Source organism: Carassius auratus, chromosome 3 (genome assembly GCF_003368295.1).
Source record: "Carassius auratus strain Wakin chromosome 3, ASM336829v1, whole genome shotgun sequence".
Taxonomy (NCBI): Eukaryota; Metazoa; Chordata; class Actinopteri; order Cypriniformes; family Cyprinidae; genus Carassius; species Carassius auratus.
In genome coordinates this window covers 14,094,818-14,114,506 of record NC_039245.1, presented here as the reverse complement: position 1 = coordinate 14,114,506, position 19,689 = coordinate 14,094,818, and the positions used below count along the sequence as shown (strand labels likewise).

The following is a 19,689-nucleotide window of genomic DNA, read 5'->3' as shown; positions in this document are numbered from 1 at the left end:
CAAAATAAGATGTAAAACTATGAATTATTTGTATTAAATATTGTGGTTCGGACAGGAAAAAAACAGAACTGTTAGAAACTTCCGTCTTCTCCACGGTTTTCATTTCTATAAAAGTAGGGGAGAGCGGGGTCGAAAGTAACGTGGGACGAAAGTAAAAAAGCGATTTTCTCAGAGCCTATTACTGCATTTGCATTCCCAGCTATGACAGTATATTCAGCATGCAATCCTGAGATATATCACGTGATTTCCTCATCATTTCCCTAAGTTAGGTCCATAGAACTGTTTTCGAGTACAAAAAGTAAATTATTGAAGCGGTAATTTTTTTTATTAGTCGTGTTGTTTTTCTTGTTTCATGTGTCACAGTAATGATCAATCTACAGGTTATTTAGTGCTTTAACACATCCTAAAGTTTGCATTTTACATTATATATATATATATATATATATATATATATATATATATATATATATATATATATATAAAAGTAAATCGAGTTTAAATGTCAGGAGTTCCTGTAGGGACGAAAGTAACAGTTGTTACTTTTGTCCCGCTACAGTCACAAAAAGTATTTATTTTGTTCCAGTGCAAGCTATATTGTGAATTTCTGTGTCTTGCATTATTTCTTACAAATGTTTATGTCTTATTATACCAAAAGAATATGTCTGAGTGAGGGTCAGAAAGACAGACAGAGGTCTGGTTTTATCCAGATGTTTTTGAGAGGGTGTTTATATCGCATTTATATTTAGGTTTTAGCCATATCTTAGCCTTTACATCCTCACCTATGAATTTGCAGTGTTTACAGATGTTTTAATGCACATTTTCAATTTATGCATAAAAACAACTGGATGGAAACATAAATAGGCCTACTGTTACATTATGTTTAGAGTTTTTTTATTATGCTAATGTGATTAAATTTTTATATTGTGCATTCTAGAATTTTTTTTATTATATAAAAATACATTGAAATTTACAATAAAAAAAATACAGTCAGGTTTTAAGACATCTGATGAAACTTAACCTTAAACTTAAAATGAAAATATGAAAATGTAATTTAATTTTTTTTTTGCAAAGATAAAGGATAAAATATGTTTGCAGTTACTTGTTAACAAGGTCACAATCAGGTATACTTAAGAAAAATAAGAGAAATAATTCTAGCTTATATTGTTGTTACTTTCGTCCCAACCGATGGGGTCAAAAGTAACAATGTGCAACTTATGTTCAAAGTGAAATTGTACTGAAGTCTTTCTAAATTTCTACAAAATACCACCTGGTATTGTTAGACCACACTTCTGTACTGGCCACAGCAGAAATATATCTCTTTATACAACATTATCTTTTAAAATGAAATTTTTCTGAAAAATGGTACTTTCGCCCCTGCTCTCCCCTACTGATGTTTCTGTGAGTATTAATAGTATACATTCAGCTTGTTCTATAGCACTGTATGAAGTTAGAGAATATGAATATTTTGACCAGCGCCCTCCTGTGGTGGATTTAGTTCGTACATGATCGTTTCTACTGTGTGACTTTACTTTCGGTTTGGAAAACGATGAGGCGTTGCTTGTAGCCTGTAACGGCGCACATTTCCGGCAAGATCCATATATTTAATACTTATCAAAATATTATTTTACAAGGATTATTTTTTTTTTTTTTTTTTTTTTTACTGCTGTCTTAAAACATACTCTCCTTAAGAAATAAATACTCCAGACGCCTGCTGCTGTGTGCAGACGTTTGTGTTTGGCGTTGGTTTACGGACAAATCTCGAGAGCGCATTACTGTAGCGCGAAAACACATTAATACAATGCACGAGCGCTAATCTCCGCTCGCGCTCGGATTTCCTTGCCATAGGAGCAAAGGAAATCCGCGCGCGAGCGGAGAGATTCGCGCCCTTCCATTGTAGTTAATGCGCTCTCGAGATTTGTCAGTAAAATAACGCCATAACTGGGTTGAGCTTTTAATTACAAGAGCAGAATTAATCACACGCGAATATTCGAGTTTTGAATCTTTATGTTGTAGTCTCTTCTGATAAGCGCATGTATTTTTCTCCTCGCTGTTTTTCTCCTCTATCAGATTTCTCGTTGGATTTAGAAACTTGAAGGCAGAAATGGCACAACATCTGCGTGAGTATCAAATTATAACAAATTGATGTGTTTTATGTACAGACCCTGCCTTACAGTATTGCTGGTATAAACGCTCGTTAGTTCATTTTAGCTGTTAACATTACATTACATAAGTCCGTGCTTTATGGCAGTGGATCCCAACCCTTTTTCCCACTGAGCCACTCTATGGTCCAAGTGCAAGTCTCGCGGTCCGCACACATAAAGCCGAAATTACATAGCCTATTATATCACCAGTACAAATCAACATTATTTATAACATTATAGCCTAAATATTACGATATCTAATCGACGACATTCATTTAAATAACTCTACTTCCCATAATCAAAACACCTGATGCTATCGGGAGCTGACCAATTTTGTGCAATTCGGTTCGAATATGTTCGTGATGTTTTTTTTTCTTTTTCTTTTTTCACATTCCTGTAATTAAGGATGTTTGCTGCGTAGTTTGGGTATTTCCTTTTGCCTGAACTTCCTCGAGTGAGTCTCGGGGCAAACCGAAAGTCCAGCTCTCTCACCATCACTACTGTTATTACCACTTTTCCAGTTTGTATGATTCCTTCGCTGGCATTTTCCACATTTCGTTTTTCTCTCTTAACATATTTGTCAATTCTGATGCTCAGTTTTACTTAAATAATGGTTGACTATTTGAATTGAATTCTGCCAAAGTGCGCGCTTGTAAGTGTTCGTTAAATGCGTTTCGTTAATTATGCAAGTAGGTCTGCTCATGTGTGAAAATTATATATATATATATATATATATATATATATATATATATATATATATATATATATATATATATATATTCATATCTAATATTTCTTTAGTACATTTATTATTTAGTTTTTCTGAGTCACTTTGGTGCATTTCTCAAATCAGAAATGAAATTCTCAAAACTACTTGTACAACCTGCACATCATCTAGTCATTTATACACATCATAAAACCAGTTTCTCATTCTCTTGAACAAGTTGCGATTGCTTTTGTACATTCAAGCAATTGATTACGCACCTTAATCTGCGGTTTCCTACATTAGTTGCTAATGTCATTCTGATGACAAACTTAGTGTGCTCAAGAGAAACGTGGCCTGCTGTAACTTGAAATATGTTTATTCACTTTTTCATAACCCGAAGTATGCATTCAATACAAAATGCAATTCTTATATTGTATTTTCTTTTTAAATGATAATTTTACAGAGGTGCATCTATTCTAGTGAACTCAGGTGTACATATAACATATTTAATGATCCCTTACAAATTACTTTTGGTGCAATAAACTATCTTAAGTAGTTTTGTCTTTTTCTTGAACTGATTTAAGCACTTAATTCACTGACAGTCGTGTTGAGCTGCTTTGTCGAAATGAAAATACTGATTATAAAACAGCTTTCTGTGTTGCTCACATTTATTGTAACTCTGAAGCAGTTTGCATTTGTATAAAGTTATATATATATACACTTTAGATTGACTTGACAAACTGTCTAGCTCCTTGCTCTCTGAGAGTAAGAGAGTACAGACCATGAGACCAAGGTTTTTTTTTCTTTTCCTTTTTTTTTCTACGCAGGGTTGGGCACAGTTCAGCAATCATTCTGACCACAGGAAGTTTCATTGTTCAGACATAAAAAAAAATAATAAAACTTGGCTGTTTCTATCCATAGTCGTACTTGATCTAGCAGTGGTTCAGCTACAATCAAGAAATACAGAGGGAATCTGATTTTAATTAACATTTTGATACAGAGGTCTTAAAGTATTACATCTTAAATTATTCATGAATCCCAAACAGTAAAATTGATAGTAACTTGAACACTCAGTTTCAGATTAAAAAAAAAAAGTCTTTGTAATGTGTTCTAGTCAGTAAGATAATAATGCAGATATTAATTAGCATTAATTAATTAATTAATTTATTTGTTTGTTTTCATTTATAGGAAGCAAGAGAGACCAAAGCCCAACTGATAGTCCCAACAGTAAGTGCAACATAACAAATTATGATTGACAAAAACATATTATTAATATTAATTAATAACTGGATACAGGATCTAAACCATAAATAATTAAACCAGACTTAATGTTTGCATGTTAATTCAAAGATTTTTATTCTCAAAAACGCTTGTTTGTTTGTTTGAGTCAGTATTATGTAATGAAAATGGTAAAACTCCTTTTGACGACATGTATGTACAGTATGTATCGTGTGTTTCAGTGAGTGATCTGAGGATTGTCCTGGTGGGGAAAAATGAGTCAGAAAACAACAGAGTGGGAAACTTAATATTCAATAAAAATGTGTTTGGGAAGAAAACACCACAACCTGATGTGGAGACATTCACGGAAAGAGTGGAGAGAAGAAACATCACAGTCATCAACGCAACTCATCTGCTCAATCCAGAACTCAGACTTAAAGAAATAACACAATACGTGTCCAAGTTGTGTCCTCCAGAGCCTCATGTGATCATACTGGTGCTGCAGCTCAATGATTTTAGTCAGAAGAATAGAGACATATTGCCTTCAGTGTTGAACTGCTTTGGTGAGCATGCGATGAAGTGCACAATGATTCTGACTACTGATGAGGAGACACGCAGCGCTGAACATACATTTGAAAATGAATATATTCAAGAAATATCTACAGAATGTGGAGGAGGATGCCTTCAACTTGCACAAAATACAAAACACTCTCAAATACTTCAAAAAGTGTATGAAATAATCAGTCAAGGTGTAGTTGAAGAGACACAGCAGATCTCATCTCTGCATGAAGAAGACCGCAGTAAGTCTTCTACACTTGCTATCTACTGCTATGAAGAATGTGTTCATATACCAGTCTGATTATTATAATGTGTCTGATTTAAAAGGTTCACCCAGTAATGTTTAGTTTGGTAATTTTTTACAAAATAAATGTAATATAAATTGATGATGCACATGTTAATATTCCTATTTGATTTCCAAGTATGTATTCTATCTACCAAAGGTTACTGACTTTTAATGCCAAAGCTGAAATGTGTTAAATAATGGTAACAAACTATACAGAAAGTAATGCAGGGCAGTGAGTAGCGTTATCACATTGCTTACTACCAAAAACTATTGTTTAACTTGTAAACATACTAATCAGTAAATATTATTGATTTTAGGATTATGAATTTAGCATTTTCTAAGTTCATTATTAGGTAATCAGTCATTGTTCACTGAGAGTAGTTTCATTAAGGATTCTGAACTATTACTAATTATAAGCAATAGGTATTTGGTTAATATTAATTATAAACTTGAGGTTTCTCTATAGATGCATAATTCATTATTAAATCGGTAGCACTTTATTTTACAGTCCTGTTCCTCACGTACATACTATGTACTTATTATAGTAATTACAATAACTATGTAATAACTAGGTACTTACCCTGAACCTACCCCTAAACCTAACCATACCCCATGTAGTTACCTTGTATTACCAGAACTTTCTTAGATAAATACACTGTAAGTACAATATAAGTACATGTAAGCACACGTTCTGTAAAATAAAGTGCAACCATTAAATCTTTATAATCTTAATATATCTAATCCCATTCAGTAATAATGAACTGTAACAGTTCTAAATTTGCTATTAATTACTGATTGGTTAATCTTCTTTCCGTATTAGTGAAATGTTAATATAGTGATCTTCATTTGTCCTGCATTATTTAGTTACCTAATATGACAGACCATTATTCTATTGTCATATTTATCACATCTGATATTATATGGGTGATGTTATTTTCAGAGAGGCTAAGGCGAAGAAGTCAAAGTTTAGGAATACGCCCTAGCAGTAAGTTCATTAATTTATAGCTATATTAAAACCATAGATTTTATATATATATATATATATATATATATTCTAAATATTTCGAATTGTTCTTCTTTCTGTTGTGAATTAATTCAATTAGCCTATATGAATAACAGCCACGCCTTTTATCATTCCTTAATTAAAAACAGAATATTACGTATTTTCAGTGTTTGTAAATATGCATGTGTTCTTGTGTGTTCCAGTGTGTGATCTGAGGATTGTTCTTCTGGGGAAGAATCTATCAGAAAACAGCAGAGTCAGAAACTCAATCCTGGGAACAGATGCACTTATAGAGCAGCACAATGTGCTGAAAATCAGTGAAACAGTGAAGAACAGACACGTCACAGTCATTAACGCTCTTAATCTGCTGAATCCTGACATCTCAGATCATCAGATCACACAGACAGTGAGAGAGTGTGTGAATCAATCTGATCCAGGACCTCATGTGTTCATAATCATACTGCAATATAAAGACTTCACTGAGGAGGACCTGAGAAGAGTGAAACATGTGCTCAACAAATTCAGTGGAGAAGCGATAAAACGCTCTATCGTTGTCACGACTGATGAAGAGAGAGATGACTCGTACATTCATCAGTTAATAAAGGAGTGTGGAGCAAGACATTTGGAGTTTGAAAGAGAAAACCCAGAATGGCAATTTGACATATTCCATAGGACTGATAAGATACTTCAGGAGAACATGGAAGAATACCTCACATGTGAAATATTTCATGATGCTGAAGGAACATCAGTGGATGAAGAGCGAAGATCTCATGGTTCAGTCAGATCAGAGGAAAAATACAAAGAGCATTCTTTTTACAAAGATGATGGAAAACTCGAACAGAGCAAGAGAAGTGAAGGAAGTCTAAGTACGATTTCAGAATTAATTTTCTTATTATAATAATCAAATAGAATAACTAAACAAAACTACGTTTTACTAAACAAAAAAAGCTTCCAAACAAAACATGGCAAGAGCTTTCATATCAATTTGACTATGAGAAGCACTTATTTTGTTACTGTTGTTAAACTTGTGACCTGTGTCCTTTGTCCTGGAAAGATTCCAGCAGACAGATTTTCACAAAACCTGTACTGTTAATCATTCTCATTGAATAAAGTGTGCATGTGTATAATGTAAACTGAAAAACACATGGAGAAGAGAGAACAGCTTTATAATGCTTTGGATCAAATAACAAAATAAAATGAATAGTAACAAAGTAACAAAAACAAAACAGTTTATATGAAAGATGATTGCAGATTTTAAATTTGTAATGACATTAAATTTTCAAACATTTAGTTGTGTTTTTCTTTCTCTTTAAACAGTTGATATAAGAGAGTGGATTCGCTCCAACTGTAAGTTGACGAAACTATTGGAAGTTAAGAATTTCATATTCTAAAATGTGGTTGTTGTTTACGGAAGTCTAATGTTTTTAATATGTCTTTCAGTGCCAGCTAATTACTCTGGAAAACAGAAGCTGAACCTGGTTCTGTGTGGAAGTGATCCAACATTTGAAGTCTATGTGTCCAAACTTTTACGTGGAAAAACTATAAAATCTTCACATCAGAGAGAGAGCAGTGAAGAGTGTGTGAAGAAAGATGAGAAGATTCATGGTCGTCAGATCAGTGTGATAGAGCTTCCAGCTCTCAGTCGTCTCTCAGAGGAGGAAGTGATGCGTCAGACTCTGCACTGCCTTTCTCTCTGTCAACCTGGAGTTCATGTTTTTCTCCTCATTGTTCCTGTTGGTCCACTGACTGATGAAGTCAAAGCAGAAATAGAGGAGATCCAGAATAACTTTTATTCCAGAGAGCATTTCATGGTAATGTTTATCAGTGAAGGCACTGTTAAAAGACAAGATACAGAGTTTATAAACAGCCCAGAATCTCAGAGGTTAATCAGTCTTTGTGGAGGTCGGTACAGAGTGATGGGTTTAAAAGAGCATGAAAGCTCAAGACAGATCCCAGAACTACTGGATTATATTGAGAACATGAAGACTGAACCCTATTCACTTCAGATGTATTTGAAAGTTCAAGAGAACAGAGCCAGACATGAAACAGAGGAGAAATATGAAGAGAAACTGAAGAAAATGGAGGATGAGATCAAAGAGTTAAAGCAGAAGTTTCAGTCAGAAGGTAAGGATTTTTTTAAGCTTATGCTTCATCATCAGAATGTAGAAATATTTGCTCACAATGATGTGTGTTCTCTAAGTCTGTTGTTAATGTAGAACAATATTTATCTGATTCATAATTAAAGGGATAGTTCACCCAAAAATGAAAATTTGATGTTTATCTGCTTACCCTCAGGGCATCCAAGATGTAAGTGACTTTGTTTCTTCTGTAAAACACAAACAAAGATTTTTTTTTTTAACTCAAACCGTTGCAGTCTGTCAGTCATATAATTAAATTGAATGTGAATCAAGGCTTTTGAGAGTCATAAAACATACACAAACAAAACCAAATTAAACCTTGTGGCATTGATGTGTAAAGACACAAAACAATTGGCATGTGGAAGAACCTGAAAATTATTTATATAATTTTTTACCTCTTATACAACGCAATGTCCAACATCCGGCACATGACGTGTGTGTATGTGCTCTGGTATAGAAGCCATATATATGACAAAACAATAAATATAGACGAGATCACATGCATCAAATAACATAAACACAGAGAACATTGGCTGTATACTTGTCCAAGACAGCATTGAGTCAGCCCACGAGTCCTCATTTGCTCTATCTCTGCCACTTTAGTATCACCATGGCTTTTTTACGATATCCCCACGCCAATCACTGTAATTAGAAGCAGATGAATGTCATTCTGCACTTGACCTACTTACTCACTGCTCATCTCCAACCGCTCCCTCTTGCTGCAAACCCCAGTAAACCATAAGATGTTGTCCATGAGGTGCTGAAACATGGCCGGTGCCGCAAACAACCCAAATGGAGACATGACAAACTGGTGTAATCCAAACGGCATTGTGAAGGTTGTTTTTTCATTGGATGATGGAGATAAGGGGATCTGCCAATATCCTTTTGTCAAATCCTGTATCGAATAAAATCGAGCTATACCAAGCCAATCAAGTCATCAACCCGAGGCATTGGATATGCGTCGAATTTCAACGCAGCATTCACCTTACGATGATTCACATAGAATTGGATGGAACTGTCTATTTTAGGTACAAAAACTATCAGGCCTGCCTAATTACTATGGGACGGCTCTATTACTGCCATCTCTAGGATTGATTCTAATTCCGTAAGTGTAATAAGTGTGATGAAACGGCTGAGTCAGTTAGATCCATCTGCAGCAGTTTATTAATACAGGTAATTAAACAGAGAACAGCAGACTGCACACAAAGTCTTCCTCGGGGTCTGGGAGCAGGTCGGTCAGGATGGTCATGATGGAAGATGGTAAGTAGAGAGGGGTCCGGGATGTCCTGAGACCTGACCCAGGAGCGTTCCTCAGGACCGTACCCCTCTCAGTCAATGAGGTAATGTAGAGCCCCGCCACGACGTCTGGAGTCCAGTATCGCTTGCACCTGGTAGGCCTCCTCGCCGTCAACCTCAATAGGAGGATTCTGCACCGGTGTGTTCCCCTCTTGGACCTCCGCTCTCCTGGGGGTGACTGCGGGGCTGAAAAGAGACACATGAAAGGTAGGTGAGATTTTGTTATGAGAAGGAAGAGCCAACCTAAATGAGACCGGGGTGATCTGGTGCAGAATTTTGAAAGGACCAATGAAGCGAGGGGATAGCTTCTTGCTGGGTAGTTTGAGACGGAAATCTCGGGCTGAAAGCCACACCCACTGGCCGGGATGGTACCGGGGACCCCCGCGTCTCCTCTGATCTACATAGTGTTGATATTAAATGCACATGAGCAGCATTCCTTGCTGCGCCGAAGCCAGGAATCTACCGCGGGGAGATCTGAGGGCTCGCCCGCCCACGGGAAGACCGGAAGCTGAAATCCCAGGACACACTGAAAAGGTGTCAGTCCAGTGGCAGGCTTAACTAAGGAATTCTGAGTGTATTCAGCCCATACAAGGAAACGACTCCACTCCTGCTGATTTTGATGGCAGTAGGTCCATAGGAAATGAGTTAGATCCTGATTCAACCTCTCAACCTGCCCATTGGCCTGAGGATGGTAGCCCGAGGTGAGGCTAACATTAATATTGAGCTTCGAGCAAAGTTCCCTCCACACACAAGAAGTAAACTGAGGGCCTCGGTCAGTTACAATATCCTCAGGAAGGCCAAAGAGCTGAAACACATGATTGAGGAAGGCCTTGGCGGTCTGTTAGGCTGTGTCAAGACCAGACAAAGGGATGAAACGGCATGATTTTGAAAACCGGTCAATTACCGAGAGGATGGTGGTGAAACCCTGGGACTGAGGAAGGTCCGTGACAAAATCCAAAGCGATATGGGACCAAGGGCGTTGTGGCACCGGCAGAGGCTGTAAGAAGCCAGCTGGTTTCAGGTGAGAAGACTTGACCATGTTACAAGTGGAACACTGATGAACAAATTTGATCACGTCAGCTCGAAGGGAAGTCCACCAGAAGTGATTGGAGACTAGCTGAGTGGTGGCTGTGATACCTGGATGCCCCGCGCTGGAAATGCAATAAACCCCTTGGAGGACACGGTCGCTGAGCTTGGGAGGAACAAAGAGGCGGTACCCCGGACACTCCGGGGGTGCTGGATGTCTTTGCTGAGCTGTAGAAACCTCCGTGATGATATCCCACTGCACTGGTGCGACAATGAGAGAGGCGGGCAGAATGGGGACTGGTTCAGAACACTCATGATTACTGTCGAACTGGCATGAGAGAGCATCTGGCTTGCCGTTCTTAGAACCTGGTCTGAAAGTGATTTTGAAATAAAATCTGGAGAAAAGAGGGACCAACGAGCCTGACGAGCATTCAGACATTTAGCGAATTTGAGATATTCCAGATTTCTGTGGTCCGTAAACACAGTGAAAGGATGACACGCCGCCTCCAGCCAATGTCTCCACTCTTCAAAGGCGGCCTTCATCGCCAGAAGCTCTCGATCGCCCACATCGTAGTTGTGCTCTGCTGCATTCAGCTTATGAGAATAAAAACCACAAGGATACATTTTAGCTGGATTACCATGATATTGTGACAGGATGGCACCCACGCCTGTGTTAGAAGTATCCACTTCCACAATAAACTCTCTCTCAGGATCTGGGTGATGGAGAATGGGTGCTGTGGTGAATCTCCTCTTTAAACTCTCAAACGACGCAGTGCATTCTGAAGACCAGCGGAAACGTCTTCCTCCTCCTTGGAGTAGAGAAGTGAGAGGAGCCACAATCATGCTGAAATTTCGAAAAAATCTGTGGTAAATTGGCGGCGCTGTAGCTCTTTCACTGACGTGGGTTGAGGCCAGTTGACCACCGCTTGTACCTTGTTGTCATCCATCACCACTCCGTCGGCGCTGATGATGTAACCCAGGAACGAGATCCGAGTTTGATGAAACTCGCATTTCTGTATCTTTGCATACAACTGGTACTCGATGAGGCGCTTGAGAACAGATCACACATCCTGAACGTGCCTTTCAAGGTTGTCTGAATAAATCAGGATGTCGTCAATGTATACAATTACACTCCAATTGAGCAGTTCTCTGAAGATCTCATTGACAAACGCTGGAAAAACTGAAGGACTGTTGGAAAGGCCGAACGGCATGACCCGATATTGATAATGGCCGGAGGTTGTAGAAAACGCCGTCTTCCAATCATCACCCTCCCGAATATGAATAAGGTTGTATGCATTTCGTAGGTCGAGCTTGGTGAAATATTGGGCTGTGCGGAGCATTTTAAGGGCAGCTGGGACGAGAGGGAGTGGATAGCGGTATTTGACGGTGATCTCATTGAGACCCCGATAGTCTATGCACGGTCAGAGACCCCGATCCTTCTTTTTAACAAAAAAGAAACCGGCAGTAGCAGGCGATGTTGAAGGGGTAATAAAGCCTTTAGCAAGCTGTTCTTCAATGTACAAATTCATGGTCTCGGTCTCTGGCTGAGATAGGGGGTTTACTCGACCGTGCGGCGGCATGGTTCCCGGCAGGAGCTCAATAGCACAGTCGACAGCATGATGTGGAGGTAAGTGTGAAGCTTCACGCTCGCTGAATGCTTGGGCAAGATGATGGTAAACATGGATGGATCTCCTGTAGATAAATGTCCACGGAGGAGCTGGCACTCAATTCAGGACCCTGGACAGTGGGCATGCATTTATTCAGACAAGACAAAGACCACTGGATAATCCTCCTCTCTGACCAGGAAATTTGCGGGTTATGTCTCTCCACCCAAGGAAACCCCAGAATCATAGGATGAAGTGGCGAATGAATAGTGTAAAACTGGATGGTCTCCCTATGTTGCGAGTCGATGCTGAGGGTGAGAGGTGGTGTGAGTTACTGCCGCTCCCCTTTTCCCAGGGGGCGACCGTCCAATGCTGTCACTGTTACAGGGGGGGTTCACAAGAGTGGAGAGAAATTTGATGAGTTTTTGCAAAGGTTAAGTCAATAAAATTTCCAGCAGCTCCCGAGTCTAATTTAGAAAAATAAAACATTTTTAGAAGAGAGTGAACGTGAACTCACCGCAGCGGGGTTACAAGAAGTGGATTTCACTGGGCAGGAAGCCCTGAAATGACCAGCCTGACCGCAGTACATGCATAAATGATTGTGCCTTCTCCTCTCGCGTTCTGCCTTGGAGAGGTGGGTGTATCCGAACTGCATGGGCTCGGGCTCTGAGGTGCATACCAGGTTGAAACTCAGGCTGGTCCTGACCGGAGTGCGGCGAGCCCGGATGAGATGATCGAGCCAGATGGCAAGTTCCATGATCTGACTGAGGGTCTTTCCGTCATCACAACAAGCAAGTTCTCCCTGCAGCTCCACATTCAAAACCTTCTGATACAATAGTTTGAGAGGAACCTCCCCCCAGCCGGTCTGAGCGGCGTGCATACAGAAGGAGAGAGTGTAATCCGCTGCAGTGGAATTCCCTTGACGCAGGGCGAGCAACAGTTCCCCTGGATCCTTTCCTCCAGCTGGGTGCTCAAACACTTCCCCTGAATAGGGTGACAAATGCATCACAAGTAATAGACGTGAGCTGACCTCCTGACCACAGTGCCTGTAGAAATTTAGGCTGATTTGGCTGTTGCTACTGGAATGGTGGGTCCATTAAAACTCATTCAGTCATCAAGTACCTTTCCCAGTTTATTTGTGCTGACATATAGGAATAGACATTTCACAGATGGCAGTGATGGTAATTGTTGGTTTATAGTCAACAACGCAACGATTCCACACAAGCCATGTCTGAACAACAGCTTTTGGTTCAAACAAAAGGAGACTGAAACATAATTAGTAAGGGCCACAGGTGCTCTTTATCAAGACACAGTCAGCCAATCAGATCACAGCAGGATTTTCTACAGTGCCGTTGCCCACTCCAGCGCTTTTCCCATAAGCAGGGTGCAGATGAGAAAGATGCAACCCTCATCGGTGCGATGTTCTGGAGCCTGCTGGCTGTGATAGAGCTCGCACTGCAACAAAATCCCTTGCAAGTGGAGGGTGAGCTAGACGTAGGAAGCAATACAAGAACTTTTTCTCCCTGTGCAAATTAACGTAGTCTGGCTCCCATGTTATATAGCTGGCTTTGCCTATCCTGGGCCTGTAACAAATTCTCCATCTACAGCCACCCCAAGGTGTGGAGTTTTGTTCTCATGTCCAGCACATATTGTATTTCATTTCGACTTTCTGAAGGTCCATCCTCCCAAGTTTCTAGCAGGACATCCAGCACCCTACATATAATCTAAAAGTAATTAAAAAAACAGTCAGAATACATTGAAAAGTTAGCAACCTAGATTATGTTACTAACTACAATTCCCAACATGTATTTTGAAATCAGTAATGGATAACAATTTTTAAGTAATCTACCCAGCTCTGTGTATGTGCGGGCACATACTACACATAAATACTGAAATTTTTTGTTTACAATGGAGAATGTGGACTTGTGTGCAGACCTTCATCAGCAGTAACAGCGTCTAAAGCTCACAACATAAAAGTTAACTGATAATTTTTATGTGAAAGAAATGACATGGAAATTTTATGCACAGCCGTTCTTGTTCAAACCAGAATACTCAGACCTAGAACTGAGAGAGATGGAGGGAACAGGGGCAAAACCACAAGCCTCAGTGAGACTGAGGGCTCTTGAGATGTGGTGTGTTCATGTTTTAGGTGCTAGTATAAAGAGTGCTAAAGAGAAATAAAGTCACCTAGATTTTCGATGGCTTGAGGGTGACTAAATTAACAGCAAATTTTTATTATTAGAGTGACTATCCCTTTAAGAAGTGTAACACTTGAATGTGTAGCTTGTGCTTTTAACCACATGATATTAACACATGTACATGCATTAGTTTCAGGTGCTGAATGTTCAGATGATCAGGAGAGTTTGAGGATTGTGTTGATTGGGAGAACAGGAAATGGAAAGAGTGCAACAGGAAACACTATTCTAGGAAGAAATGAGTTTGAGAGTAAAGCAAGCATGGATTCAGTGACGACTGTTTGTAAGAAGGGAGTTGGTAAGGTTGATGGTCGATCAGTAGCTGTGGTTGATACTCCAGGACTCTTTGACACATCACTTTCAAATGAACAAGCGGTCGATGAAATAGTGAAATGTGTTTCACTCTCATCTCCTGGACCTCATGTGTTTGTCATTGTGTTGAGTGTGGGGAGATTCACCAAGGAAGAAGCAGACACTGTGGATCTGATAATGAAGATCTTCGGTCCAAAAGCTGCTCAGTTCAGCATCGTTCTGTTCACTAGAGGAGACGAACTTAATGATGAGTCCATACAAGATTATGTGGAGAGAGGAAACCATGCTGAGGTCAAGAAACTGATCAGAGATTGTGGAAACAGATTCTTGGCTTTCAATAACAGAGAAAAACAAGACAGAACTCAAGTGAGCCGACTGTTAAAGATGATAGAAGAGGTGAAGAACAGTAATCAGGGTCGATACTTCACTAACAGCATGTTTGAGGAGGCTGAGATGTCCATAAAGAAGAGAATGGAGGAAATACTGAAAGAGAGAGAAAGAGAAGTTCAGATTCAAAGAGAAGAATTAGAAGCCAAATATGAGCTGGGCATGAAAATCCTGTTGAAGAGACTCGAGGATGAGAAACAAAGAGCAGATGAGGAGAGAATGAAGATGGAGAATCAATTCAGAGAAAAAGAGAAACAACTTAGAAAAGAGTTTGAAGAGAAAGAAAAAACAGAAAAGAAGGAAAGAGAGAAGGAAAACCAGAAACGATCAGAAGAAGAAAAACAGCGAAGAGCTGAATATATTAAAAAAATTGAAGAAATGAAGAGAGAGATTGAAAACCAGAGATCACAGTATGAAAAACAGCAAAAAGAAAGAGAAGTAGAAGATAGAAAGAGAGAAGAGAGATACAGACGAGATCAAGAAAAAATGAAAAAAGAACAAGAACGTGTTATAACAGAGTTAAAGATGAAAGAAGAAAAAGAAATGAAAAAGAGAGATTTAGAGGAAAAAAGGAAAAAAGAACAAGAAGAGAAAGAAAGAAAAGAATGGGTGAGAAAAATAAAAGAGGCTGAAAATGACAGAAAAGAGACTCAAGAAGAAATAAAACGACAACAGAGAGAATGGGAGGAAGAAAAGAAACGCCAGATGATAGAACGAGAGGAAGAAGAAAGAAAGAGAAAAGAGAAACATGAGGAACAGCTGAGAGAAAAACAAGATGAAATGGAGACAATGAGAAAGAAATTTGAAAAAGAGAGAGAAGAAGAACAACAGAAGATAGAGGATGAGAGACAGAAACAGAAAAGAGAAAGAGAAGATAAAGAAAGAGAATATGAACGAAAGAAAACTGAAATTGAAAGACATTATGAACAATTGGAACGAGAGAGAAAAAAGGGATGGGAGAGAAGAAAACAAGAAGATGATGAGAGACAAGAAGAAGAAAGAAAGAGATGGAAAAAAATGATTGAAGATCTGAAACAAGAACAACAAGAAGAGATAAAGAGAAGAGAAAGAGAGAGAATAGAAAGAGAAGTGAAAGAGAGAGATAAAATGAAACAGAAACATGAAGAGGAAATAAAACAGATGAAGAGGAAACATGAAGATGAAGCCAGAAAACAAGCAGAAGAACTGCATGATTTCAGAGAGAGATATAATCAGCAGGTTCAGGAGCTCACAGAGATGCTGGAAGAACGTCAGAAACAACAGGAATTACTGGAAAAACTCTATCAGCACCTGCATGCACAGAAAGGAGAAGAAATAAAAGAGCTACAAAAACAAGTTGAAAAACTGAAAAATAAACCAGGCTGTATCATTATGTGATTGATTTCAAGCATAAAGATGAGTGCCAACAACATTTATGCTTCCGTTAATTTTTATTATATTAACTTACCTTAAGCTGTTTGATTAGAATTGCCTTGCTGACAAAATGAGAAAATGTAAAAAGATTTCATTTAGTTTTTCTGATACTGTTTTGAACCATTTCATATTGGCATTTTCATATTGCTTGCATACTTCAGTATTACATAAAAATGTCAAATACTGCAATATTATTTTCTTCCCCCATTGTTTTCACTTCTACATCTACAGGTGCATCTCAATAAATTAGAATGTCATTTATTTCAGAAATTCAACTCAAATTGTGAAACTTGTATATTAAATAAATTAAATGCACACAGACTGAAGTAGTTTAAGTCTTTGGTTCTTTTAATTGTGACGATTTTGGCTCACATTTAACAAAAACCCACCAGTTCACTATCTCAACAAAATAGAATATGGTGACATGCCAATCAGCTAAACAATTCAAAACACCTGCAAAGGTTACCTGAGCCTTCAAAATGGTCTTTCAGTTTGGTTTACTAGGCTATCATGGGGAAGACTGCTGATCTGACAGTTGTCCAGAAGACAATCATTGACACCCTTCACAAGGAGGGTAAGACACAAACATTCATTAGTTACATTTCCACTGTCAAGTCAGTGCAAGCCAGTGTTTCAAATGGACCTGTAGCACCAAGGCCAAAATTGCTCTGCATTTCCACCGTGGGGCAAGAAGCTCCACTGCGCTTCACTAAAACCCGCCCTTTACACGCCTCTCATGAACAAAACATGACGCCACCCCATCATTTCACCAACAAAGAGAAGTTATCAGAAAACGAATAAGTCACTGGAATTAGCCAAATGAACATAAAACGTCTGTTTGTTTGCATGCTTTGTTAAATATTTAAATCCAAAAGCATCGTTGTTTTACTATAGTAAGTGATAGACTGATCATAATGAATAAATGTAACAGGATTGAAAATGAGTCACAGAAATAAAGCAGTATGAACATAATCTGCTATTCAGTAGAGTCTGATTCTGTTTATTTTAAGTCACAGTAGCATATACATCACATTTAGAAAGAATTATAATTTCTATATTTTATAAAACCTCCTGAACAAAAACCATTATCATAATTAAGACAGGCTATGCAGCACTAAACTTTTAAGAAGAATGACAGATCAAATGTGTTACTAAATTGTGATAAAGGATAAGAAGCTGACGTCTGATTTCTTCAAGCGGTTGAATTTGGCATGTTTACACTAGTTATGGTAACTATACTGTCAACAAGCACTGTCCTTCGGATGAGACATTAAACTGAGGCCCTGTGGTCATTTAAAATCCCATGGTACTTCTCATTAAGAGTAGAGGTGTAACCCCAGTGTCCTGGTAAAAATTGTCCCCTTGCCCTTTGTCAATCATGGCCTCCTAATAATCCCCAACCACTTGATTGGCTCTCTCTCTCTCTCTCCTCTCCACCTGTAGCTGGTGTGTGATGAGTACACTGGCGTCGTTGTCCTGTCGCTGCTGTCCAAGGTGATGCTGAACACTAGTCATGGTTAAGGAGAGACCCCCCACATGATTGTAAAGTTTGTAAAGTGCTTTGAGTGTACAATAATACGCAATTAAGTGCTATATAAATAGATAATTCATTCCTTCAAATATTTTACTAAATAAATACATGATTGTGATACATAATAAGAAGCTGAAGTCTGATCTCTTCAAGTGGTCACATTTACCATGTTTACTATGGTAACGTTAATGGATAGCGTGCATAGTTTGCATTGCTTATAAATATTTCTGCCGTGTTTGATGATTATAATCCATATTGAATCATGTTATTTCAAACACTCGCTGCTGACTAAAAGTGAGATTTGAGCTCAACTTAATTAAAAAGTTTTTAATGAAATGATCCTCTCCAGACACAGAGAAACTCTGCCTTTGTTCATAACCACTCCTCTAGCCCCCAACTCCTCTAGCCCCATTCACTGTGATATTTTTTATGCTTATCAAACTGTGAACATCTCCTACCTGCCCATTCCCGTGACAGTCAGGAGCTATAAAAAATTACATATTTGGCAGTTTTGAATGTCTTTCTGATCTGACACCATATCCTAAGAGAGTTATTAATTGTGAAGTGAGATCCTACCACAGCTTTAGATGTCTCTTGGCCAGCAAATAGCAATGAGGAGAGAGACAAGTTTGAAATGCCCAGCTCAATCATAAGCAAGTACATTGAGTGCTATGGAAAGTGTTCCCAGTTCTAGTTGTCTTAATTATTGCAGCCAAAAGCCCCATTCACACCAATAATGATAAATGTAAAGATAACGATATTAGCATCCACACCAATTTAAACACTTTAAATTCGTGAGCTCATTACAGCAGGGTGGATTCTGATTGGCTGTCTGAGTTTTATCATTCATCAGCTGCAGTGGCAGCTTTAGACACATTTTACTAGGGGGGCCAAGGAGGAGCCAGTGTTTAACCAGAGGGGCACATTAAAAATGGCAACATATACTATTTAAATGTAATGCAAATAAATACAAAGAGTAATTCTTGAAAAAATCTACACAGTAATTTTACACAATCTAAACATGTTAATAAAAACAAATTACTATTAGTACTCTTATAAAATTAAATCAGGCAATCATACATTTCACAATTTAATATTTATATATGAATGTCAAGGATTCAGAAGTGTATATATTTATAATGCTTACACTACACTACACATAAATAATATACAATTAAATTATGCTTATTTTAAATGTATTGTGCAGGCTAAAAATATAATAAGCTTTTAATAATCTTTCAGTGCGCAAAACCATGATAATATGAAACGCTTCAAAACTGAGCTCACAAAGTGATTTTAAGCATTCATAGTCAAATCCATGTTGAAGTGTTCAATGGATTTTTGTTGCAGTGTGTCTTTCCAGTAAAACAAAAAAGATGCAAAAACAAAGTCCTCGACACGTTGAACCAGATGAGTTGGGCTTTTTGCTCCACGACTGTTTATTTATTTATTTACACAAATGTGAACCACACACTAAACAAGGTATTGTAAGTACATGGCCATGAACCTACACTCTGAATTTAACTCACACAATGATCGGAAATCTTTGCTTTTCTACAGATCAAGAAAAAAATAACTATTACATTAGAGCTCTCTTTCAGAGAGAGATAATACCAATTCCTTACATAATACCTAATTGGAATAGCATTGTGGAGAATATACCTTGGGAGAAAGTATGGACCTTGCCTCATAGATATCTGCTTACCAACAAAGTAAAATAAATAACGTTTAAGATAATTCACAAATGTTACCCAACTAAAGTTAGACATTGACGTGAGTTGCTGTTTTTGTCATTCTTCTGAAGAAGTCTTCATTCGTTTATTTTGGCAATGCTCCTACACTGAAAAATTTTGTCAGACTTTTTGGCATTTATTC

At 38.2% G+C, this 19,689-nt stretch overlaps 1 protein-coding gene across 1 annotated transcript; it reads left to right on the top strand.

The window, feature by feature from the left end:
- The first annotated feature begins 1,849 nt into the window (after positions 1-1,849).
- Positions 1,850-16,591, top strand: LOC113054727 (uncharacterized). The gene is made up of 8 exons (XM_026220486.1): positions 1,850-2,117; positions 4,036-4,074; positions 4,308-4,865; positions 5,850-5,894; positions 6,116-6,778; positions 7,230-7,259; positions 7,353-8,036; positions 14,305-16,591. The coding sequence occupies exons 1-8, from the start codon at positions 2,102-2,104 to the stop codon at positions 16,245-16,247; spliced, it is 3,978 nt and encodes a 1,325-aa protein (XP_026076271.1). The 5' UTR covers positions 1,850-2,101; the 3' UTR covers positions 16,248-16,591.
- The last annotated feature ends 3,098 nt before the right edge of the window (positions 16,592-19,689 follow it).